Genomic DNA, 25933 nt, shown 5'->3' with positions numbered 1-25933 from the left:
TCAAAAAGATGGCGGTGTCATGCGCCCTTGCCAAGGATCATGACACCCCCCCCCCTCCCCGTCGCCATGACAGCCTTGGGTCTTTTAAAGACGCGAGGCCGTCTCGTTTAAAGCCTTTCATTACACTGTAGTGGGGCAGTATGTGGTAGGATCGATCAGACAACCTAGGGTTAGAGTACCCTAGGGAGTCTGAAAAATACTAAAAATAGAACTGATACTAAAAATCATAAACACATTAGGTATCGCTGCGTCCGAAAATGCCCGATCTATCAAAATATAATAACAGTTTTTCACAGCGTTTAACCCCATAATGGAAAATAGCGCCCAAAGTAAAAAATGGCACTTTTTTGCCATTTTGAAAATAAAAAAAATTCAATAAGAAGTGATCAAAGGTTTTACAGTCCTAAAAATGGTAGCAGTGAAAACATCATCGAAAGTTGCACAAAATGACACCTCCTACAGATCAGTTCACCGAAGTATGAAAAAGTTATTAGAACCAGAAGAATCCAAAATCCCCTAAAAAAATTTTGTACAGGTTTTAATTTTTGTATATGTGTGAAAACATTATGAAACCTATACAATTTTGTTATCCCTGTGATCGCACCAACCCAAATAATAAAATAGACATTTAATTTGAGGCACACAGTGAAAGCCGTAAAATCCAAGGCCACAAGAATACAATGCAAATGCGTTTTTTCACTGCATTTGGAACTTTTTTCCTACTTCCCAGTACACGGCATGGAATATTCAATAACGTCACCATGAAGTGTAATTTGTTACGCAGAAAACAAGCCATCACGGAGCTCTTTATGTGTAAAAATACAACAGTTATAGATTTTTGAAGGTGGGGAGTGAAAAATAGAATTGAAAAAACAAAAAAGGGCCAGGTCGTTAAGGGGTTAAATCATGTAGATGTTCTCACAATGGATAAATCAATGATCTATCTTATAAATTGTGCAACTATTAAAAGACATTGATTGTGTCCCTTGTGAATGATCAGCCAGACACCAAATCATCTGAAACAATGTCACTTTTGAAGATTTTTTCTTCCCTTATCAATGAATATTGATGTGTGATTATATTGCGGTAATTTTCTTCTAACTCTTTTTCTCACAGGCACTTACTTCCTACATGAATTTTAGAGCGATGGAGGGTAAAATTCTGAAGTACAAAACTGAAATTTCTTCTATGACACTAGTATAAGATGCAGTATTACAAGATGAAATTATAATGTACAGTATATACTAATCCCATGACTAGTGATGAGCGGACCTGAACCGCAAGAAATCTGGGTTCGGCATTCAAGCTCTTTATATACTGACGGGCCACCATTTGTGACACTTTACGGGTGTCACTGAGGAGGTGAGCATTTGGGCACAACTGCACATGTGCCACGTGAATATGGCCTAAGGCTTAACCATTTTTGGAAATGTGAGAGGTAGAAAAGTAAAAAACGTTGAGTTAGGGTATTAAAAAGTCAAGGGCGGGGGGTGGGGGGTGTATAAAAGTCAGGTGAGAGGCAGAATATATAAAAAGTTGTATGGGAATTTGCATAGTAGAAGTAAAGGGTAGAAAACAGACTTATGCAGATACATTTTTGACATAACACTGGGACACTGATCGTTTAACCTGTCATGAAAGGAGGCAACCCACGTACAATATCATCACCTGTATAACCAGGTGCCTGTGCTATCTGGAGCTCTCCCCTGAGTGAATGTGTTGGATCAGAACTGAAACACTTCTCAATGTCTCAGAATTGGCTTCTTGATTTCAAAAGGAATAAAAATAAAAATCTTAGATCTTAGTAAAAAAAAAAAAAACTAAAATATTGAGCTGCATTTTGTGATCGGAATATTTCAATCTTTCACAGCTCTTCTTGTCATTGTAGAAAATGAATGTTTTTACTGTCAAATGTTGTTTCTACAGTCACCAGACACAAAATTATAGCCATTTCTCCAACAATAGAGACACATGAAAGCGGCTTCCCAAGTGCTGCAATAAGAGCAAATAGTGAAATAGAGACTATCTGCCATTCACCTTGTCTGAACCTTGGGATGGTTCTGTGTCTGTCCTTCTGCGCTGTGTTTGTGCCCTGTCTGTGCCCGTACTGCTGCACAAATGCAATGTTTTCATTAAACACCCGGAGGTTATTACCCAATCTAATTGGTCTGGAGAGATTGTCACATTGTATCATGTAACAAAACATCTATTCATGGAAGCCTCTACAATGTATCCTCCCAATATCATGACTTTTACACACAGAGTAGGGTATCCTTTACAGGTGCTTTATATGTGATACATATTTTTGCAGAGATATACAAGCATGACCCGGGTTACGTACAAGATAGAGTATGTAGGTTTGTTCTTAAGTTGAATTTGTATGTAAGTCGGAACTGTATATTTTATTATTGTAACCCCAACCAAATTTTTTTTGGGTCTCTGTGACAATTGGATTTTAAAAATGTTGGGTTGTCATAAGAATCAGGATTAACCATAAATCTTGATTACAGACACATTTAATAAGTTTATAGCTATTTATTGTAGCCTGGGACTAAAGTACACTAAATGAACAATTACCAGAGGTCCGTTTGTAACTATGGGTCGTCTGTAAGTCGGGTGTTCTTAAGTAGGGGAATGTCTGTAGTTACTATACATTAGTGGCAAAGGTCAATTACAATAAGTACTCGGGGGGAATAAATCATTGCAGGAAGGTCAGTTTTCTGGCATTTAAATGTCTCACAATTGTCTACACTGCCGATTTACACTAAAATTTACGCATTTTTTTTTTTGTCAACCTACTTTTCACTTTGATATATTTACATCAAACTGATAATGTGTGACTACAAAAATTTACAAATTTAGGCACAAATTCACTCCAGGTTATACTTAAGAATCAGATGCACAACAAATTCTGTGAATGACTTTTTGTTTCAGGAGATAAGTATAAGTGATCCTCCTTGTATGACTTCCAATGCAAACAGTACACTTTCTTATGAAGTTACCATCGAAAACTAAAATAATCTCATGTGAATGTCAAACTTTTATCATCTAAAATTAAAAATATCATGCAGTCATTGGCGTAACTTGAAGCTGATGAGCCCCAGAGAAAAGTCTGTGCCAGGCCCCAGACTACAGTGTACATCTTATATTACTACTCTTCTCATATGGCAGTGGTGGCGAACCTATGGCACGGGTGCCAGAGGTGCCACTCGGAGCCCTCTCTTTGGGCACCCAGGCCATCACCCAGCACAAAGGTTACCATTCAGGAGTGAAGACCTTAATCAAGGAGATGAGGACCATGCTCGATTATCATTGTAGCCTCTTCTCCGGACCCGTGATTCATCCTGTTAAAGGGACTTTAGAGGGAAACTACAATAAAAATCTGAATTTCTCCTTCTTTCTCCTATATTGGTGTCCTCAGGGCGCCAACACGTTTAAAGTTACTTTAAATTGGCATTTGGCACTTTGTGAAAAATATGTGGCTTTTGCTTGTAGTTTGGGCACTGTCATATGGGAAAGGGACACCTTATGGGCCCCTAAGACTCCAGTGCCTAGTTGTGACTGAACCCTATGCACCCCCTCAAGTTACACCCCTGCATGGAGTAATGTACATATTGGTGACTTTGGTTAAATTAGGAAGCAGCCAGGGAGTCTTGTATCTTGTAAAGAGGGACATTTAGGTTGGGGCCACACTGGAAGCACACACAGCAGATAGCAATGCATATATTGGATGAGATTTCATGTAATCAGCAGCAATAGTTGATATGATGTGGATTGTATACTTGCAGCACAGATCATGCAGGGTTTTTTTTCACTGCATTTGGATAGGGCTACAGTAAATTGCTGAATTTCAGCTGCTGGCAACCCCATGGGGCACATTTACTAAGGGTCCGTCGGACGCAGTTCCGTCGGGTTACACAAATATTTCCGATTTGTCCTGAATTGCCGCATCGGCGCTGGAGACACAAATCGGAGGGCGTGGCCATCGGACAACCCGACTGATTCGGACGAACCGCAGAATTTAAAATTCAAATTGTGTCGCTAGATCAGCACTCACATGCATCGGGAAGAAGAAGGTGAACTGCGGCGGAGCTCAGCGGGGAAGCAACACATTCAAGAAATCGGGCCAAGGAATCGTGTCAGCTCCGAATCCTCATCGGACATTCTGGATCGGCGGCATCAACGGGACGGGTGTTCAATAGAGGCAATGCGCTACAGAGGGATGCGTCCCTCCAGAAAATGAACACCTTAAATATGTTTTATTTGAAGTGATGATAATGTCCTATGCTCTAATCCATGTGACATGATTTATATAAAAGTGTCAAATCATAACCCCAGTGAGGCAGAGACTCCAGCAGCCACTGGTCACTGGAGGGTTAAGCACGGGCTGCTGGATAGACAGAATACTGCTAGGCAGCGCCCTCTAGCGGCCAGCACAGGACACGCAGCTGCCCTTACACAGGGATGTACTGTGCAGTGTAACATGCATTGTACTGGAGATGGATTTCCAGGCTGTAATGCTAGACTTCTGCAGATCACATCACAGGAAGATCACAGGAAAGTTCTCCCTGCCCAGTAGTAAAGTGCTGTCCCCTGTGGGGCTGGCAGAGTTCAGTCTGGGTGGCTGGTAATGGCAGTCACCCTCCCCCCAGGCGCCAGGACTATCACTGGGTCTTGTAGTAAAACAATAAAAGGGACAGGACTGTGATGTCTGATAAGCTGCACCTAGTGTTTACAAGCCACAGGCAGAGCACCCTGATGTCTGTCCTCTCCTTCCCATCCTTCTCTCTTTACCTTTCATGTCCTCCCTGGCAGACAAGAAGGGAAAAGAGGAGAATAATCCCAATCATCAGCTGCAGGGATCTGATACCCCGAGCACTGGGTACTACGATCCCCAACATCACAGAGAGGGATGAATTACTGGATACATATACAATGATGTGTTATATAGAATGATGTGTTATATAGGTGTGCAGCACAGTATACATGTACATTGATGTGTTATATAGGTGTGCAGCGCTGGATACATATACAATGATGTGTTATATAGAATAATGTGTTATATAGGTGTGCAGCACAGTATACATGTACATTGATGTGTTATATAGGTGTGCAGCGCTGGATACATATACAATGATGTGTTATATAGAATAATGTGTTATATAGGTGTGCAGCACAGTATACATGTACATTGATGTGTTATATAGGTGTGCAGCGCTGGATACATATACAATGATGTGTTATATAGGTGTGCAGCGCTGGATACATATACAATGATGTGTTATATAGGTGTGCAGTGCTGGATACATATACAATGATGTGTTATATAGGTGTGCAGCGCTGGATACATATACAATGGTGTGTTATATAGGTGTGCAGCGCTGGATACATATATAATGATGTGTTATATAGGTGTGCAGCGATGGATGCATATACAATGATGTGTTATATAGGTGTACAGTGCTGGATACTTATACAATGGTGTGTTATATAGGTGTGCAGCGCTGGATACATATAGAATTATGTGTTATATAGGTGTGCAGCGCTGGATATATATACAATGATGTGTTATATAGGTGTGCAGCACTGGATATATATACAATGATGTGTTATATAGGTGTGCAGCGATGGATGCATATACAATGATGTGTTATATAGGTGTGCAACGATGGATGCATATACAATGATGTGTTATATAGGTGTGCAGTGCTGGATACATGTACAATGGTGTGTTATATAGGTGTGCAGCGATGGATGCATATACAATGATGTGTTATATAGGTGTGCAACGATGGATGCATATACAATGATGTGTTATATAGGTGTGTAGTGCTGGATACTTATACAATGGTGTGTTATATAGGTGTGCAGTGCTGTATACATATACAATGATGTGTTATATAGGTGTGCAACGATGGATGCATATACAATGATGTGTTATATAGGTGTGCAGTGCTGGATACATATACAATGATGTGTTATATAGGTGTGCAGGGCTGGATACATATACAATGATGTGTTATATAGGTGTGCAGCGCTGGATACATATACAATGATGTGTTATATAGGTGTGCAGCGCTGGATACATATACAATGATGTGTTATATAGGTGTGATGTGTTATATAGGACAATGATGTGTTATATAGGTGTGCAGCGCTGGATACATATACAATGATGTGTTATATAGGTGTGCAGCGCTGGATACATATACAATGATGTGTTATATAGGTGTGCAGTGCTGGATACATATACAATGGTGTGTTATATAGGTGTGCAGCGCTGGATACATATACAATGATGTGTTATATAGGTGTGCAGCGCTGGATACTTATACAATAGTGTGTTATACAGGTGTGCAGCGCTGGATACATATACAATGATGTGTTATATAGGTGTGCAGTGCTGGATATATATAGAATGATGTGTTATATAGGTGTGCAGCGCTGTATACATGGGGTAGAATGTACTGTGGTGTGTTATGTAGGTGTGCAGCGCTGTATAACTGGATACATGTAAAATGTGTGCTCAGCGCTGTGTACAGACCATGCACTGAATGGTTTTATAGACCAACCATAGAGCAAAAGACTCCGAGCATCATAGTGATATATGATACAAGGACCCCCTGCAGATTCCAAAATGGGTTGTTTTCTACTTACCTTATGTGACCCATTATTATTTTATAAGTTTCATAACTTTTGGACAACCCCTTTAAGGATTGTACTTGTTTTCATTAAACCAATCTCCAGGGTAATGACAGGGAGAGTTGGTTCAGCGCCAGTAGTGCAAGTGTGGTCCAAACTCTGTGTGCCGGGGTCACTCGTAGCCTCCAGCCTCCTGTGTGACGCACTTACACTAACTTGAGATCTGTGGGACCGGATTGAGCCGTTGGAGCATATAGCTGTGCATGGTATACAGTACAAGCACACAGCTAATAGCTCCAATGCCAGCAGAGTATCATGGGACTTGAAGTCAAAAATGATTTGCCACGACAATGACACTAAACTTACACTAAAAAGTGTCGGTCTTTTACACATAGAGTAAGTAATTATGACAGGCTGGGGCTCATTTACTAAGGATACGCGGACCAATTTTTCATCGGTTTTTCCGCCAATTTTCAAATTGTGCCGCATTTAACAGTGTTTTTTGGCGCCACTTTCATGTGCCGGGTTTCGGCGGATTCGGACTACACGCAGGATTTAAAATTCAAATTGTGTCGCAAGACATGCACTTACAAGCACCGGGAAGAAGATGGTGAACTCGGGCGGACTTCAGCGGGGAAGCGACAGATGCAGGATTTGGGGCGCACGAGCTACGTGAATCGCGCCGGACGTCATCTTCGTTGGACTGTTCAGATCGGGGATCACGACAGGACTGGATAAGTAACTTTGCCCCACTGTGTTTTTTTTTTACTTTCTGTGACCGTACAACCCCTTTAAGGAACACACAGCACTCAACATCAGTGTAACAGGGAAGGGAGGGATGCTAATTTATCCATGTAAAAAATCCATCCAAGTGTTTAATACCCTGAGGATTAGAGGAAGGTTGCAGAAACTCAGAATCCTTCTTCCACAGCCGTATTGGTGTCCACAAGAGGCTAATACAGTCGAAAAAGAAAAGGGTAGAGCCAAGAGTAATCAACTCCCTTGCACTGTGACTTAGTGGTTTGAATTACAGCTTTGCAGTGCTGGAGTTCTGGGTTCAAGTCCCAGAGTCAACATCTACAAAGAGTTTGTATGTTCTCTCTATCTGCGTGGGTTTCCTCCAGGTCATCCGGTTTCCTCTCATACTTCAAAACATACTGGTAGGTTGATTAGATTGTGAGCCCCAATAAGGACAGGGACTGATTTGGCAAGCTTTGTGCAGCGCTGCATAATCTGTGTGCCCTATATAAATAAAAGATTATTATTATTATTCCTTCTATTCAGAAGATAGGCCAACATTGTTTGTTGTCCCAAAAATACCAAATTCTTCCCTGAAGACTGTAAATGTGTATGTAACGTTCTAGTGTGCACTGCTTCATCCACAGTTACTGCAATACATTTTCTAGGTAGAATAGTAAAAGAAAGCGGACGGCACTAGGTAAACTCCTTCAGACATTGCGTTATCCAGACAGCGATCTGAAGATCTCCAGTAAATTTGTGGCAGACACGCACATCCAGGCAAACAGAGGCAGCAGTCACTTCCCCCGCCACAAGCACGTAGCCCCCTGCCACTTCTCTAGACATCCATTTACTTTCCTTAAAATACACAGCTTGTAAAGAGGCGATGGCATAGAAGAAAGCACTCCGATGCCTTAAGGAAATTGCGTCCCTTTCAAGCTAAACGCCAGCAGTATTGTTAAGACCTGGATGGATCAGTCACTTATAGCTGAGTCCTAGCAGTTGTAATGTATATAGATACAGCTCAGTCAATTAGAAGCTGTTAGGGACATGGTGACATAAAAACAACTGAGTACAAAGGCTAGAGAGGCATCAAGTTGAACGCCAACATAAAGCAAGTATTGATTCCTGGCATAAAGGCGGTAGGTCGGGGCAGTTATGAGTATAATTTACAAATCAATACCAGTCATGCACTTAGCAATGTGTTTGCTGTGTGTGCGCTTCTTAGTGACAATGTCACACATGCTGTTAAAAGGGACAGTAACGCCACTGCTTTTAGAAGAGGAACATGTGAGGGGCTCAAAAGCAACCTGTCACCAGGTTTTGTTACACTAAACTACCAGCCACGTCAGATAGGACACAAATGTCCTTTCTAGAATTCACTCTTTTATGTGAATTATTTATCCATTTACCTATAAAAAATCTCCCCCCAAAGTCGGGCAAACTATCTCATTTTCACATGAGATGAGTCAAGTTTAGTGGTTGCAGAAATTTGTGTTGTGTCAGGTATAATGCAGCCAAGACACATCCGAGGCGCTGCCACTTCTTAAATACATGTCCAAGCTATTTGCACTAGAAAGTCCGACAGAAAACTGGCACAGGGGCTTTAAAAAATCCGGGCCATAGTTTTTAAAGATCCAGTTCCTGCCCATGTGTCCAGCTACTGTATGCAGCTCACAGAATTATAAGCCTGATGTGATGTGAAAGATGAGAGTCTTATCTTGAATATAACACAAAAAGTTTTCCTAGCTACTATAGAACCAAACATTCTGAAGTGACTCTCCTCCTGCAGCCACTAAGCTTGACTCATCTCATGTAAAAATGAGGTGAGAAGAGTCATATTTGCTTGACTTTTTTTTTTACAAGAAAACGGGTGAGATCTCACATAAGAGAGGGAATACTAGAAAGGACATTGTATATACTACCTTGCAGTTTAGTGGGATATAAACCGGTAACATGTTCCCTTTAAACTAAAAAGTTGGCCTGTCAGAAGTGTCTGAAAGCAGAACTGTTCTAGTTGCCCATGGAAACCAATCAGAGCTCAGCTTTTATTTTCCCACAGCTGTTTAGAAGATTACAGCTGAGTTCTGATTGGTTTTCATGGGCAACCAGAACAGTTTTACCTCAGACACTGATAAGTCTCCCCTATTGTATTTTTCAGGTGTCTATTTTACATCATACATGTACAATCCTGATGATTAAATCTCCAAAAAAGAGTAGACCCATCAATTAATGCCACTAAGGGCGCATTCACCCGATGTGTTGCATCGGTTTTTTTGATGCGTTTTTGACGCATTCCACTGGCTTGAGCCTTGATCACACGCTGAGGTTACATTGTGTCTTAGTAAATGCAGTGGAAACGCAATGTAGCCTTAGCATGTGATCAAGGCTGAAGGCTTTGGATTGCGTAAAAAAAACACATAAAAAAAGCAACACAACCCTTCGTGTGAAAGCGCCCTCAATTAAATTAAGAGGAAGGTCACTTTATCTCCAGGGGTATTTTTCTCTTTTGCTTTCAAACATTAAAAATTGTAATTATGCTTTTTATATTACATCCACAATGACTATTTTTTGGGGCTGCCTCTTCTTGTACAACTGTCATGTGCAGCTGAGGAAGGTTTTACTACCTTGTGTTTCTGCAGAGAGGGAGACTCTGAAGAAGATATACTTGTATGAATAGATGAGCTGTGGAAATCCCTTGGCGGTGAGGACAGAGAATACACAGTGTGCTTGCAGTGTGGCTGTGACTGGCGCTTGCATAGTAGTTACAGTGAGCTCTCCCTATAGACTGATGCGTCCTCGGAGAGCCTCGCCGAGCGCAGCCGTGTATGATCAGCAATTATCCTGTACGCACTGGATCTGCATGCAAACATTAAAGGAAGGATCACATGCTGCATGCTGGGAGCAGGTTTATTTCACTAGGAAAGGATTTGATGTGGATTTCACTGACCGAACCTGGTATCAGTGGACTGAAGTCAGTGGGGGACATTTACTTAAAGTGTCGGTGTCTGTATTGGCTTTGTCCCGAGCACCAGAAATGTGTCCAACAGTCCCTGCTAGACCAGTTTTCTTTTGGTCTACTTTCCGCCAGTTTACAGCGCCCAAAAAGGGCTGCGACACATATTAATTGTGTCTGAGTTTCCACTCCGCCAAAGCCACGCCCCTTTTTGGAGTCGGAGCAGACGGAAAAAGGCATTTTTTCTGGCGCCGCCAGCTAATAAATAGGTCTGAGAGCAGAACATGTGGTGAGAGCGCCACAAAACTGGCGGAAACGCCATAGTAAATGTCCCCCAGTATGTCGGTTCAGTCCAGTGATACCAGGTTCAGTAGGGGGAAATCCCTCAAGCGCACAGGGATGTTTTCTCGGATCGAACTCACTGGTGGCCTTAGAATATCGGATTTGCCTACGTTCACTGCAGATTTTTTATACTCAAAGAACAAATGATCTTTTACTTATTCCTGCAGATAAACCTATTGCCTCGGTCACAGTGCAGAAATAAAAGGGGCCGAGCGGAGAGTGCATGTGCATGCCGTGATCAGAAGGGATAGCGTTTAAAGCATGTAAAATGTTCTGTTACCTCTTTAGTTGAGATGGGTGACTAAACTGTAGGTGTAACAGGAAAAAGTTGTAAAATAAGTGGCCCCAATGATTATAAGCAGAAGTTTTGTGGTTGTTGGAACGGGGAAGAGGTGTGTGATTTGGGTTCTCCATGTCAACTTGACGTCCACCTTCTCCACTCATCAAATAGCAGCCAGAACAAACATATCAGGACTTGTACTACTGTTACCTGGCGTTCAAGCAATGAAACTGACCCCTTTTTACCCACTAACGCCACCTCTATGCCAAGTGGACGTGAATGGGAGCGCAGGAGCCCCGCGTATTGCCTATAGCCTGCACCTTTTCAGGGCTGACATAGAACTGCCCCACCAGCGCAGCTCCTGATAAATCTGTCAGGGGAAATTCATACAATGGTGCACTTAGTGCCAGCCTATGCATCACTGTGGCTTAGTGGTTAGCATTACAACCTTGTAGCGCTGGGGACATGGCTTCAAGTTCCTGGGTCAACATCTGCAAAGAGTTTGTATGTTCTCTCAGTGTTTGCGTGGGTTTCCTCTGGGTCCTCAGGTTTCCTCCCACACTCTAAATCAGTGATGGCGAACCTTTTAGAGACCAGGTGCCCAAACTACAACCGAAATCCACATATTTTCCGTGAAGTGTCAGCAGGAAATTTTAAGCAGTAACTTATTGCTACCTGTTCTTTCACATCTTTCAGTTGCATAGGCGGTCTGAGGCCACCAGTTAAAAGAAGGAGGGTAAATTTAGATTATCATTGTAGCTTCTCTCCAGGGTCTGCATGTTAAGGAACAATGATCGGGTCTAGCAGGATGATCTCCAAAGACAATACAGTTCTGTCAATACCTTCTCACTTTTCCTGCAGTTCCAAACAGCCAACAATGTGTCGAATAGCACGGAGAGCAGCATCCCTTAATTTGCCTGGGACTGCAGGAAGATTCAGTGTTTGGTGAACTCTGTCCTGGGGTGATAGCCTGAGTGCCCATAGAAAGGGCTCTGAGTGCCACATCTGGCACCTGTGCCATAGATCCGCCACCACTGCTCTAAATCATACTGGTTGATTAGATTGTGAGCTCCATTGGGGACAGGGGCCGATGTGGCAAGCTCTGCAGTGCTGCATAATCTGTGTGCACTATATAAATAAATAATTATAATTATTAAAAATGTGCCCCCATGAAGAGTCAGGGGAGATCCTGCTCCTAGATATTCATCTGCAAGGAGGAGCATGTTTAGGGGCCATGCTTGGACTCCTCAATCAGTTCCCAGGAACATGGCACTCACATGGGAGGAGGAGTGAGCCCTATGGGCAGACTGAGCCATGTTCACACTCCACCTACTCAGGGAGGTAAACAGTAGAGGGATCCAGGCTCACCACAGTTTATAATAGAAGGTTTCAAGACCGCAGAGGATCACCAGGTGCCTTAAGGGATGATGTTAAAGGCATCATTCGGATATTAACAGATAAAGTACTGGAGAAGACAACCCCTTTAAGCTGCACTGTGCTTGCTGTGAGTGTGGGCTGTCTGGCTCCCCCCTGCAGGGCCCCACCGCTAGTGCTGCTGCTAGTGGGACACCTTGGCATTGTGGCAGCGGCAGGGGGAGGCTGCACATGCCCGGCTAGCTGCCCCTCTCACCCGGGACTCTACTTGTGGCCCGGCCGCTTGGAAACTACTTGGAAGTGGATTTGTACGTAAAGTAGTGGACTGTGCACTGCACCCATTGGCATCGCTGCCCGCACCCCTGAGCACCGGGCTGTATGCGGGGAGAAAGCCACGAACCATGACCTGTGTCCGGATCTCAGCGGCTCCGCTCCTGCTGGCACTGCTGATCAGCTGTCACCTGGGCACATCCCTGGCAGGTAATGAGGGGCATCTTACAGGGCACCAGGTATGGCAGTGCCAGGAGAGGGGTCACAGGATGGGCATATGCATCAGATATAGCATGATCTGGGTACAATTGTTAGAACTAAAAGCAATCCGCATGGAATTAAAGGGTTAATCCTATCTGAGTAATGCATCTCCACTAAGCTGCAAAGACTCTGGTAACTGTGTGTTGCATGTAGCAGAGCTGAGTTTGTTACATGTAGCAAGACTGAGTATGTCACATGTAAGAGACCGGAGTGTGTCACTTTTAGCAACACTGAGTGTGTCACATGCAGTAGAGCTGAGTTTGTTACATATCTCAGTGCTGAGTTTGTTGCATGTAGCAGTGCTGAGTTTGTTACATGTAGCAAGACTGAGTATGTCACATGTAAGAGAGCTGAGTGTGTCAGTTGTATTAGAATTGAATGTGTCACTTGTAGCAGGGAAGATTGTGTCATTGTAGAGCTGAATGTGTTACACGTAGTAGTGCTGAGTGTTACATGTAGTAGAGCTGAGTGTGTCACTTGTAGCAGTAGTGAGTGTGTTACATGTAGTACAGCTGAGTGTGTCACTTGTAGCAGTAGTGAGTGTGTTACATGTAGTAGAGCTGAGTGTCACATTTAGTAGAGCTGATTGTGTCACTTGTAGCAGAAGTGAGTGTCTTACATGTAGTACAGCTGGGTGTGTCACATTTAGTAGAGCTGAGTGTGTTACATGGAGTAGGGCTGAGTGAGTTTGTCACATGTCTTAAAGCTGATTCTAAACCTGATGTGTGGATTTGCATAGGACTGCAGGTTACACGATGCTGCACAGCGCTACTCTGCTCCATCTGTATCCGTATGCCGGAGGCTCCACTGCTCAGAGGAGATCCGAGGTCTTCTAGTGTCTGTACCATGAGGGGTTACACGAGGGGGTAGAAAAGTTTCTGATGCCTATTGTTAGTTTGGTCAGGGATCAGCAGAGAGATAGATAATACCAGGGAAGATAACAGCCCCTATAGCGCCTGCATATACCACAGCAGGCACCGGACCTGTCCTGTGCGGTCCTGCCCCATACCCCCAGTGATGATTGGGCACGGTCACTCCATGTTCTACTATTTGGGTGCGATGCGGTTTTCATACAGATGTAATGTGGGGGCAGAACAGGAATGGAGATAATTCCGGCCTTTGCCTTCACAGGGCCGGGTCCTGCAGTACCCTGTACATGATGGAGACCCCACTATGGCTCCACCTGTGTCCTCAGCCCGCAGTCACGGCTGGAGGTGCACGCTCTGCCGCCGGTCTAGTGTAGGCAGATGTAGCAGAGCTGATGCCGACTCATTAGATCCTGTATTGTATCTGAGCAGAGCCATCAACACAAGACAACTCTAAAATAATATCCAAAAACAAGTGAAAAAGTTAATCGTCCGTCGGCTGGTGGCTTCCGCACAACATTACTATCCGTCTGAACACAGCTGTAGGAGTTAGGGGAGGTGCGTCAGGTAGCTCCGTCACGTCCAGCCTTCCTCCACCCCCCTGTGTTGGCCCCTCCTCACACTTGTGCTGAGTGTGGGCTGTCTGGCTCCCCCCTGCAGGGCCCCGCCGCTAGTGCTGCTGCTAGTGGGACACCTTGGCATTGTGGCAGCGGCAGGGGGAGGCTGCACATGCCCGGCTAGCTGCCCCTCTCACCCGGGACTCTACTTGTGGCACATGCACCGGCTCTCCCGGCACTTCCCCCGCCGCTTGGAAACTACTTGGAAGTGGATTTGTACGTAAAGTAGTGGACTGTGCACTGCACCCATTGGCATCGCTGCCCGCACCCCTGAGCACCGGGCTGTATGCGGGGAGAAAGCCACGAACCATGACCTGTGTCCGGATCTCAGCGGCTCCGCTCCTGCTGGCACTGCTGATCAGCTGTCACCTGGGCACATCCCTGGCAGGTAATGAGGGGCATCTTACAGGGCACCGGGCATGGCAGTGCCAGGAGAGCGGTCACAGGATGGGCATATGCATCACAGATATAGTATGACCTGGGTACAATTGTTAGAACTTCCTCCCCATTACTTATTGTCACTGAATATTTCCCATCATTATTTTATTGTATAAAACATCCAATACCTCATTTCCATCACTAATACGGATTAATCCGGCAGAGAACTGGCAGAGAATTGGGTGACTCTGATAACTTTGTGTATGCAGAGCAGCAGAGCTGAGTGTGTCATGTGCAATACAGGTAACTACCCCTGATGTGTGGATTTACATAGGACTGCAGGTAACACGCGCTAAACTCTGCTCCATCCCTATGTACATGGCGGGGGCTCCACTGCGCAGAAGATTTTATTCTCCACACATTAGAGATTAACCCTCATCAAATGACTGCTTGTTGTCTTCTCAGTACCGTAAAGGAAGCCTAATAGTTGTGTACGGAGCATACAGGGTGGGGGGGGGGGGGGGGGGTGGAAAAGTTTTAGTAGTAGCTGATTCCTAGTGTTTGTGTGGTCAGGTATTAGCGGATAGATAGATAACACCAGGGGAGATTCAGCTGCCTGATAACAATTCAGTAAGGAGCTTAGAAAAGGGTTAAAAGTCCCTAAAGCGCCAACATATACCGCAGCAGACCCTGGGCCTGTCTTTGGTTGGGCATGTGCTTTCCATATATCCCATTGATGATTGGGAATTGTCACTCCTTGTACTTGTATTTGGTGATCTGTGATCTGAATTATCCAAGTCTTCTCCGCGATGATTCCTTTTAGATGTTGTTTTCTGTTTTTTGGATGAGTAAAGTTGTAATGTGGTGGGAAAACAGTAATTGAACTAATTCTGGTGTTTGCCCTTCACATTGCCGGCTCCTGCAGTGCTGTGTACTCTCTGCTCATGTGGAAAGAAGATGTGGCTGTGCCCCCCGGCTCCACCTGTATCCTCAGGACATAACTGGAGGTGCACGCTCTGCCGCAGAGATTATAGAGACTGGTGTGTGCAGATGTAGCAGAGCTGATGCTGTTGTTGTTGTTGAGTCAGTAGGTCTTGTATATTGATATAGCAGATCAGAGCAGAACCGTCTCATCAGAGACCAAACCCAATATTTTGTAATTATGTCTTTATAACCCTTAATGCTGAAATGTCACATATTGGAGGAGTCATCCTTCTCTGGATACTTTGTACACTGTGATACAATGTGGTAGGCATAGGCTATGGCCGCTCGGTGATGGGATCATTGTAACGAGGGTGTTCTGCTGGGTTTCTACATGATAAGCAATGGCTGGTATCTTAATATTGAAGTCCGAAAGCAGCATTAGCCTCCCCCAATCATCCATAGAAAGCGGTTTTGTAATACAAACTATTGCAGCTCTGCTATATAGTGACTTTATCACATGATGGCACTGCCATGTCCGGCCATGCTAGTAACTGTGCAGATGCACAGTTGCCACGAAATTGGATTGGGCCTTATAAAATATAGTAGAAAAGACTGGAAATGATAGTTTTGTCACTTTCTTAGGAACAGAGACATTGGGGTTACAGCTAGTAGCTCTGTAGCCACCTTTTTTTGCATGCTGGTATACTTGACGCCCAGTTTGGACAATCTCTGCACACCCTACTTTGTGCATGCAAAATCGTCTGTTTGCATAAGATGTAAATGAGAAGACTGGTCCACGTGAAGGTTTTGTCTGCATACAGTTAGGCTGTGATCAGGGCTGGGCTTCTTCTCTAGTAATCCTCTAGGATTTTCATAATCTGATGGAAATATCTGCAAGTTCCGACAATGCAAATCTCTGAAAAGACCAGGAAACCTCCTTAGTTATGGAGCAGCCTGGGGAGTCATGTGTGCCCCCCCCCCCCTTCTATGATACAAGATAATGGTTCTCCGTAATAAGTGCCTCTCTCTTGTTTTCTTACTTTGCCCTTTGGTGTAGAGATTGCTAATAGGAATCTGATTAGACTGAGGCTTTAATGGTAAAGAAACATGTAACGTAAAGGTCGCGTAGTGCTGCGTTACCTTCGGTTATGGGGGCGATGGATTAGGGGTCATTAATACAATTCCGTCTCTCTGGACTTTATCTCTATTATTTCGATGGGTATTTTGTTGCTATTAGTTTGTTGTCACAGGTTTATTGTTATTTATTGCAACTTTTTTTTTAATAGATAAATATTTCTATTGTTTGTTTAGTTTACTGCTCACTAGCCAACGTAATTACAGTATATATATGATCCTTAGTATGTTCTTATCTTAAGTAGGGAAAGCTGGGTGATGACTTCCAGGGCTGGAGGCCATAGTGTGCAGTACTATGTTTCTCCTTAGAGTGTACCAGACATGCTAGTCCAGGGTGTTCTTGCCATAAGGACCTGTTTAGGATTGCACAACAGGTCCCACTCTCTTAGGGTGCTGTCACACGGTGGGTTCTTGCGTTTTTACATATTTACCATGCATTTGGCTGGTTTGAATTTGTTTGTCTTAATTTGTGGAAGTTTAAGTAGTTCTGAACAAATTGATACAGGATTCAAACCAGTGAAACGCACGGTGAACATTCAAAACTCATGCGTTTTAAAAATATACCAAGAAGTGACCAAGAACACACGTGTGACAGCACCCTTATGGCTGTCCATAGTTGGCTGTCTGAAGTCTTTTCCAAAACTCCTTACCCCCAGCCATGTGTGCATATGATCTGAGTGAGCGTCAAAATGATTGGCTAGTCCCATGAAACTTTCAGCTAACGATTTTTTAAATTGTTTATGTAATGGGACCAATTAAAATTTGCCGGTGGCATCCTTGGCATTTAGTGGCCTAAAATGGTTGTGGCGCTTTAAGCTGTTCTACTTCACAGGGCAGTTACCTGACCCCCTACATGAAATGATCATATGTAATACCAAGTGGAGCCGGTATAGAATTTGTGGTGGTGTGTGGTTAAGTCAAGACACTTAAAGGGGTATTCTCGCCTGGGCATTCACATTCAGTTTCACTAATCTTCCATTTATAAACATTTCTTCAATTGGATGTTATTAAAAAAAATGTTCCTGTGTGAAGATAATTTCTCATAAATGTAGTCATTCTGTCCCTTAGAAACGAGATGGCTTCCTCGGTTACGACCACGTCACACTCTGGCAATGGTGGCCAGACATGAGCTATTGAGTCTTGTCTGACCTCCTGGATTCAGCGATCATTACCAGAGGATGGCTGTGGGTCATGTAGTAAATCCCGGACATTTCATATACAAAAACAATTTGTTTCTTTGTGCAATCCCTCCAGCAGACGTGGCCGTATCCGAGGAAGCCATCTCGTTTCTAAGGGACAAAATGACTACATTTATGAGAAATTATCTTCACACAGGAACATTTTTTTTAATAACATCTAATTGAAGAAATGTTTATATATGGCAGATTTATCAAACTGAATGTGAATGCCCAGGCGAGAATACCCCTTTAATGCTAATTCTCTTTAGTGACTGGATCCTGTGTTTTACTGTTTCCATAGTGTCTGTTACCCAGCTTTCCAAGTATCCCGACTGGACATTCTAGTTTATCCTGCAACAACACAAAGCCTATACAAATATTAGTTCCTCATTAGAAAGGTATGCCATAGAGAAGACCAGGAAGGGGGGGGGGTGCCTTGAGGGAGTTGTAGTTGGAGGCCATATTGATTGCAAATTTCCCAAATACAAATTTAATGGTGAATTGGGTGGAGGGGGCTCTCTGTACATAGACAACAAATGCAGGAGTCATGAGCCACTTACATGAATTGCAGGTTATTAACACGTTTATGATCATAGTTGCTGTAGCTACCTGGTAGCAGACGCCGTCTGTGTCACGTAAATGTGGTCACAATTGACAGGGGCCAGGTACTGCAATGTTTCATGTCCCAGAGATTAGTGGTGACAAATGGATGCTTCTGTGATTGAGATCTCCTGAATGCTGGGGACTGTTTACTTAGGTTGGTAATCTGCACTGGGAGAGATGGTTGTCACACCCTGAACATGACAGGCCAGATAATAAGATGTTTCCATCGCCTCCTCACTCTGAGTAATAGTGGCGACACAATTATTTGGGTGCTTTGTGGATGAAGTGTTGGGCTGACTCCACTTGGGTTTCCAGAGGATGCTATCAACCTGACCATACAACTGGTTCTGTTCTTTGGTCACTCTTAAAACAGCCTCAAATATTGGGTCAAATAGTGTTTGTTATTTTGGTAGTTCTGGAAAGAGAGGCAAATGATGGCAACTCAGTTTTGCCAAATATTGCCAGTTTCCATGTCATAGTCCTGCAACATTACCCTCTATGATTTGCCTTGAATTGTTATTAATAGTTGCAGACCTCAGCTGTATTTTTCTTAAAGGAATATGTCTTTTTTTTTTGTTTGATGCAGTTACCACAATTATTATAAAACATTTCCCCCTAAAATTGTATCTTGGTTCTTAATTGATTTAAAGGGAAGACCACCAACAATAATTGTTCTTGGCTGGTGCCGGGACCCACAGCTTCGTTTACAATGTACTGGCCAAACCGGCTACTGCAGCCTTCTCATAATAATACTCTTTAAAGAGCCATCATATTCCGTAGCACTTTACAAATCAAGGGGGACATATACAAATAAAATAAGACATTACAGAGTACAAACAGTCATATGGAATAATAGGAGTAAGGACCCTGCTTGCAAGAGCTTACAGTCTATGACAATTTGTGATGATGCTGCAGCCTCGCTCCCATTGATGATGATGCTGCAGCCTCGCTCCCATTGATGATGATGCTGCAGCCTCGCTCCCATTGATGATGATGCTGCAGCCTCGCTCCCATTGATGATGATGCTGCAGCCTCGCTCCCATTGATGATGATGCTGCAGCCTCGCTCCCATTGATGATGATGCTGCAGCCTCGCTCCCATTGATGATGATGCTGCAGCCTCGCTCCCATTGATGATGATGCTGCAGCCTCGCTCCCATTGATGATGATGCTGCAGCCTCGCTCCCATTGATGATGATGCTGCAGCCTCGCTCCCATTGATGATGATGCTGCAGCCTCGCTCCCATTGATGATGATGCTGCAGCCTCGCTCCCATTGATGATGATGCTGCAGCCTCGCTCCCATTGATGATGATGCTGCAGCCTCGCTCCCATTGATGATGATGCTGCAGCCTTGCTAATTTGCAGCAGTGAACACATGATCTTTGGGGTGTGACACCTGGCACCCCTATAGGTCTTATCTGTCTTGTGCTGGTATGGTCTTCCATATACCTGGAACACAGCAGAAACGCTATGGAAACAAACATTAGTGGTGATATAAATATCCTATAGGATAAAGGTTCCCTTAATATAAGTGACAATGTGGGTGGCAGATCTATGAGGGGATTGCCATTAGACATCATAGCGTGTTCCTAGTATATAATATATCCAATAAATTGACGCTTGGTAAGTCTGCAACTTGTAAGTGGCGCAACTGTTTTCAAAGGAGAAGTTTTTGTTCTAACCACTCGTTTTTATTCCCAATCAGTCACTGCCCAATATCAAACTAGAGACTATCGCTGTCCTCTGCCTAAATCTTCCTTATGTGGCTGCACCCCTGTGAGATGCTTTGGTTACACTATGCAAGAGATGAAGATTACTCACACTCAGAACAAAGATAGATTCATGGGAAAATAATATGGTTGAAGCCCAATAAAACATATATAGCTGCAGCATAGGCTGGCCTCTGGAGCTCCTCTATGGGGCCAAGCTTTCTTATTGAAATTTGGAAGTTATTGGAAGTTGTTGTTGTTGTTGGTTTTTTTTTGTTTTTTTTTTAGTAGAACAGGTTTGTTTGTTTTTGCCTTGAGAATAAATATTTTTATGATTTTTTTTAATCTCTTTTTTTATTCCAACAATTGATATTTTCTCTGGTATATAAACGGTTTTCTCTACTTGCAGGTTATATTCTTAGAATATGCTATCGCTTAGGTTGCGGGACCTCTGGGAACCACATAATCCTGGGGTCACCTTTGTATTCACAGAACTGCAACCACTCCCATTCACTGTATTTCCTAACCAACACGTGGCTGGGTCGCTGGTAGAGACATTTTTCACAGGATCAAGACCCCCCCCCCATAGTTTGACACCCACAAAATGATATACTAGCAATACTTCTAAGGTTGGAATTTTGTAATTGATTGTCAACAATTTTTTTTTACATCTATTGAAACCAATACAGCCTGATGTACGATATGTATAGGAGATATGGCCGTCTTAGTCGCAATGTTTCAACCTGCCCACATCAATATGACGTCTACATGCTTGTTTGGTGTAATATTATCAATGCATTGTTTCTTTTTCCCCATTAATCGCTTTGATTGTTCAGAGCATTATTAGTTGATTGAAGTCAGTTTTCGTGCACTTAGTGCAGGAACAGATCTGCTAATGCCGAGTCTTTTGCATTATTTAAATTGTAATTCTCTAACAAATCTCATTTTTAGAAATAGGATTGTTTTTGATGGACTTTGATGACGGGAGCAATTGGGAGATAATTTGTTCATATATGAAGTGAATTGTCGGAATTTAGAAATATATATTTTTATATTTATTTTTTTAAAATTATTATTATTTTTTTTTTTTTTGCAATGATCTTGTTAATCATAACATAATTTTTTTCAGAATTAAAAAAAAAAAAAGCCAAACAGCGTAAGCAGACATTGTCTGGTGCCAGGAAGCACACTGCCGTTGAATTTTTGTTAGGGCATAGAAGCTAAAGCTGCTAATGAAGTGCTAATATATGCTCATACACTTTTTGATGAGTCAAAGTGACACTTAAAAATGAGATAAAGGCTGGTTGCTAAAAATAATTGTCTTCTCAGCTAAGATGTAACTTACAGCAGAAACTAATGTATGTGACATGTAAACACTAACACTTATAAATGATCCGTAGAAAAACACATCTTTATAGATCTCTAAATGATGGCCTCCGGTGGTGGCTTTTCTCAAGGAGAGCAAAAAGGATTGGATGTGAAAATTCAACACGCTCTGTCCCTTTCTTTAAAAATAAAAGGTAGTGTTAAGAGTGTTGTTTCGGTGGCAAGCACATAGTTTCTGTAAATCTGATTCCAATAATTTGGGATGTTCTATTGACAACCCCATTTTCAAAATGGTCACATGTGACTTCATATAGGGGCGTGACTTGTGAGGGTGCAGTCATAACCAGGCCCTAAAGGCTTAGGGGACCTATAAAGTTTCACTTTCTAAGATGGGAGGACTAGTACTATAAACCATAGATTCTAGTCAGGGACCTTGCACTGGGGCCCTAAAGCTTAGAGAAAAACTACCATTTCAAAATGGTCATTCTGACCTAAACATACCATTACACAGGAGTAGGTAAGCTGATGCCCAAGGTGGTCTTGATAAGGCACATAAATCTGCAGTTCCGTAAAAAAAAAAAAACTATTTCTACACTAGGCAAATGACCTCATTCGATGCTCCTGGGCTCCTGACACAGGGAGCATGATGCTTGTTCATGATCATAACAATGCACGAGCCTTGCATGCTTCGAACTTCTCACTCCCGAGAGCCAGTGACGTCATCGAGCTCTCAGAAGCACTGGCGCACGTGCACTGTATCTTCATTACGCACAGCCGTCTGCTTTGCAGTGAGGCCGTGCGAAATGAAGTTACAGTGCGCATGCGCCAGTGCTTCCTAGAGCTCGGTGACATCACCGGCTATGATCATGACCGAACGCCTAGTTTCAGGGGCCCAGGAGCGCCGAATGGGCTCATTTGCCTAGTGTATAAATCAATTTTTTTTTTTTTACGAAACTGTGGATTTATGTGCCCTATTGAGACAACCTCGAGCATCAGCTTACCTACCAATGTGTAAAGGGATGTCTGCTATATTTCTTTAAAGTTACGCTATTGACTCCGTAGCTTGTGAAACAGGGTTGTGGCTCAGTTTCCAAAGCCATGGTGTGCCATCATCATAAATGAACTCATATATTTATGTCCACATGGTTTTCAGTCATACGTGGGGGCACTTCAGCTATGAAACATGTAACCCCAGCCTTAGTACAGACATCACTTTTTAGCAGGTTTGCAATTGAGGCCAAGTTTTCCCATCAGACCCATCACCTGGAGCCAGCACTGGTCAGGCTTGCTGATTCTGTGGCCGGATTTATTAATTAAGTAATTACTCCCATGTCCCTAGATTGAAGTGTAAGATCACAACTATATACAGAAGCTTTGGTAAAATTTCCAGTGATTTTATTATACTCATGCCTCATGTAAAGCGAATTATTTACAACACACGACATCCAGGAATAATGGCTATGCAGTGTTCTTGAAGCATCAGTCGCAGGTTAAATTGATGATTCAATAATGTTACATTAGAGAAAATTAATGCAGGGTTATGCATAACTCATCTCGGCGATGTAATGCTTTGCCATCTAGTAACTTCTATGTTTCCTCATTGTGGGAAAGGCTTCTGCTGTTATGATGTCATCTGTTGTTATATTGTCAAAAGTGAACCTTGTTGATCAGCTGTATTTAGCTATGTTATAGCGGTGTGTTGGGTACATACACGTGATCACCCTCCTCCTACTTCAAATATTTAGTTAAGGATAAATTATTAATCTTAGAAATCTTCCATCGAAGTCCATCATGATAAACCAGGGACACTTACTCATAGATGCAGGCACTGGGACTATGGTAATCGTCATATTTTGCTATCCATTGCATCCTTCCTATTAAAACCAACAATTACATTTATGCTAATGAGGCCTGAAGGGCTATGGGGGTGTTGCCAGAGCCCCTTTATGCTGCAGCTGCACAGGCTGTTGAAGCTGGATGAAATCCCTTTATGATCAGCTGGTTGCACCTCAGGGTACTTAGTCAACCATACTTTAAACTTAATATTATTATTTTGCCACAAGCAGACCACCACGAAATTATATCAGAGCAAAATTATTGTACAAATAAACATGGAAAAGAATCCATGCCACTGCAACCTGATAACCCAAATCCATGGTCATTGAGAGCCGTGTGCGCTCAGGTTCTTTCCATAACTTATGCAGGTTTTTAAAATTGCAGGAAGTACTGTGTAGCATATTTGTAGGAAGTCCAAATCTCTCAGAGCTGTCATCTCCTGACCCGGAAAACCAGAATTATAAGGAGGTCAGGAAGGAAAATCGGGATTATTTTCATACAATTTCCTACATTTTTTTCAAATATCTCAGTAAGGAAAACAGGCGTTTGAATGAGTTTGACTTTTAAGAAGACTTAGATTCTCAATGGAAAAGGACACCTGTCATCAGGTCTGTGTCACTATTTCTGTCACCTCTACCTGTTGTAGCAGCTCACAAGGATCCATTGCAGCCTTTATCTTGTAATTTCATACATTAATCATTCTAAAATCATCTTTTCTTTATTATGTAAATGAGGCTGGTCACATGGTCAGTGGCAGTGATGTCACCCCTGTTCGCCCTCCCCTCCCCCTGCTCATGTCTGTGTGTAATGTATAGTAAAGCATTGCTAGTGTCTGTGCTTTATCTGCTGACATGCTGCATCCTCCTAATACACATGTGTGAGACACAGACATCAGCTACGCAAATACCTGACATGTTCTGCTATAACATGGCTGCCTGGAACTGTTGTATCTCTCCTATGCACACACACAGGCTGCAGGGGGCGTGGTCACCAGCAAGCACATGGAGAAGCCATTACACCATTATACCTCACATCATTATACAGGCTGTCAGTCAAGCCTTGGGGGGGGGGGGGTGTGGCTGTACCTCCCACTCATGAATAAGCTGGACAGCTTGAATATGATAATTACAAATTGGACATTTCACAGGTCATTTGCATACAGCTTTAGGACCTCATTGCTTAGGTTTACAGGCATGTAGAGGGACAATGAAGGGATAGAGGCAATGCTCTCTAATGGCAGTTTATGAAAATATATTTAGTTTAGGGGGTTATTTACTTTTTAAGTAAATGCTTCTACACACTACCAGAATCTAGTAGTCCGGATTGATAATCAGTAGTAAGGGTAATTCTTAGTTAGTTTCAGGAGATTTGACCTTAGTGGTAGTTTTGGAAAAGTAAATGTATAATGGGATATCGCGCTATATATCATGTAGACCATAGGTCTGCACTGATGACATAGGATAGAGTGTGTGTCATCTGTATGAAGCTGGCCATACATTCTGTCTGTAGACCGTAGGTCTGCACTGATGACATAGGATAGAGTGTGTGTCATCTGTATGAAGCTGGCCATACATTCTGTCTGTAGACCGTAGGTCTGCACTGATGACATAGGATAGATTGTGTGTCATCTGTATGAAGCTGGCCATACATTCTCTGTCTGTAGACCGTAGGTCTGCACTGATGACATAGGATAGAGTGTGTGTCATCTGTATGAAGCTGGCCATACATTCTGTCTGCTCCATGTTATGCACAATGGTACGTTCTGCAGGCAGGACATAACCTTTTCCAGATTCTTCTTCTAATCCATCAAAGATGTGAATTTAGTGGTGTCAGAGCCAGTAAGCCTCCTTTACTACATCATCACATTTCCACAACTGAAGTTGGCATCCCATGTTCTGTACAGCTCAGCAATAACTATAAAATGTGCATCTTTTGCCAGACTGCAGGCATCGCCCAGGCCAACCAAGTGCACATCTCCTCCATATTCAGACCTTAGTTCCTGGCACCCGGTTCTAGGGAAACTGCTATGTTTGTAAAATACACAGATTCTGAATAGTTGATATATTTTTTCACATGGCCCAGGTTTGGGGCTTGCAAAGCGAATCTCCTCAAGGCTCAGTGCGTGCGTCATTGTTCCTGACAATCCCTGACACAGTATAACAGGAATTTTGCTCATAACCAGAGAATTGTTAGAACACACAATGTCATTTAAATAGGCTCCTCTGAGACACAAGGTTCTCTCTGTGCTCTTTATAACGTAATGATATGGTAATGCAGCAAATATAGGGATCCTGCTGCCAGCAGTTCTGAGGGCTTACCTGGGGGCCTAGCAGTACTTGGCATCATCCAGAGTTTACTCAACTTTGTATTCTCTTCTCTCACCAAGCTAAAATGAAGTAGGAATTAATTTTTTTAAAATTTTTTTAATGATGGCTAAAATTTTAACAGCTTTTTCGACTGCTTTAATGGGGACGTCCGGCAAGATGAAAAGTTTCATT

At 42.9% G+C, this 25933-nt stretch overlaps 1 protein-coding gene across 2 annotated transcripts in view; it reads left to right on the top strand.

Moving 5' to 3' along the window:
- Window positions 1–14314: 14314 nt before the first annotated feature.
- UNC5B (unc-5 netrin receptor B) overlaps window positions 14315–25933 on the top strand; it is a 112366-nt gene continuing 100747 nt past the window's right edge. For both annotated transcript variants that reach the window (XM_072130852.1, XM_072130851.1), the window contains exon 1: window positions 14315–14734. In XM_072130852.1, the coding sequence (XP_071986953.1) occupies window positions 14656–14734 (79 nt within the window). In that variant the 5' untranslated portion in view covers window positions 14315–14655. The remainder of the gene's footprint in view (window positions 14735–25933) is intronic.

The sequence above is a fragment of the Engystomops pustulosus genome, chromosome 11 (assembly GCF_040894005.1).
Source record: "Engystomops pustulosus chromosome 11, aEngPut4.maternal, whole genome shotgun sequence".
Taxonomy (NCBI): Eukaryota; Metazoa; Chordata; class Amphibia; order Anura; family Leptodactylidae; genus Engystomops; species Engystomops pustulosus.
This window is presented reverse-complemented; position numbering and strand designations above follow the sequence as displayed.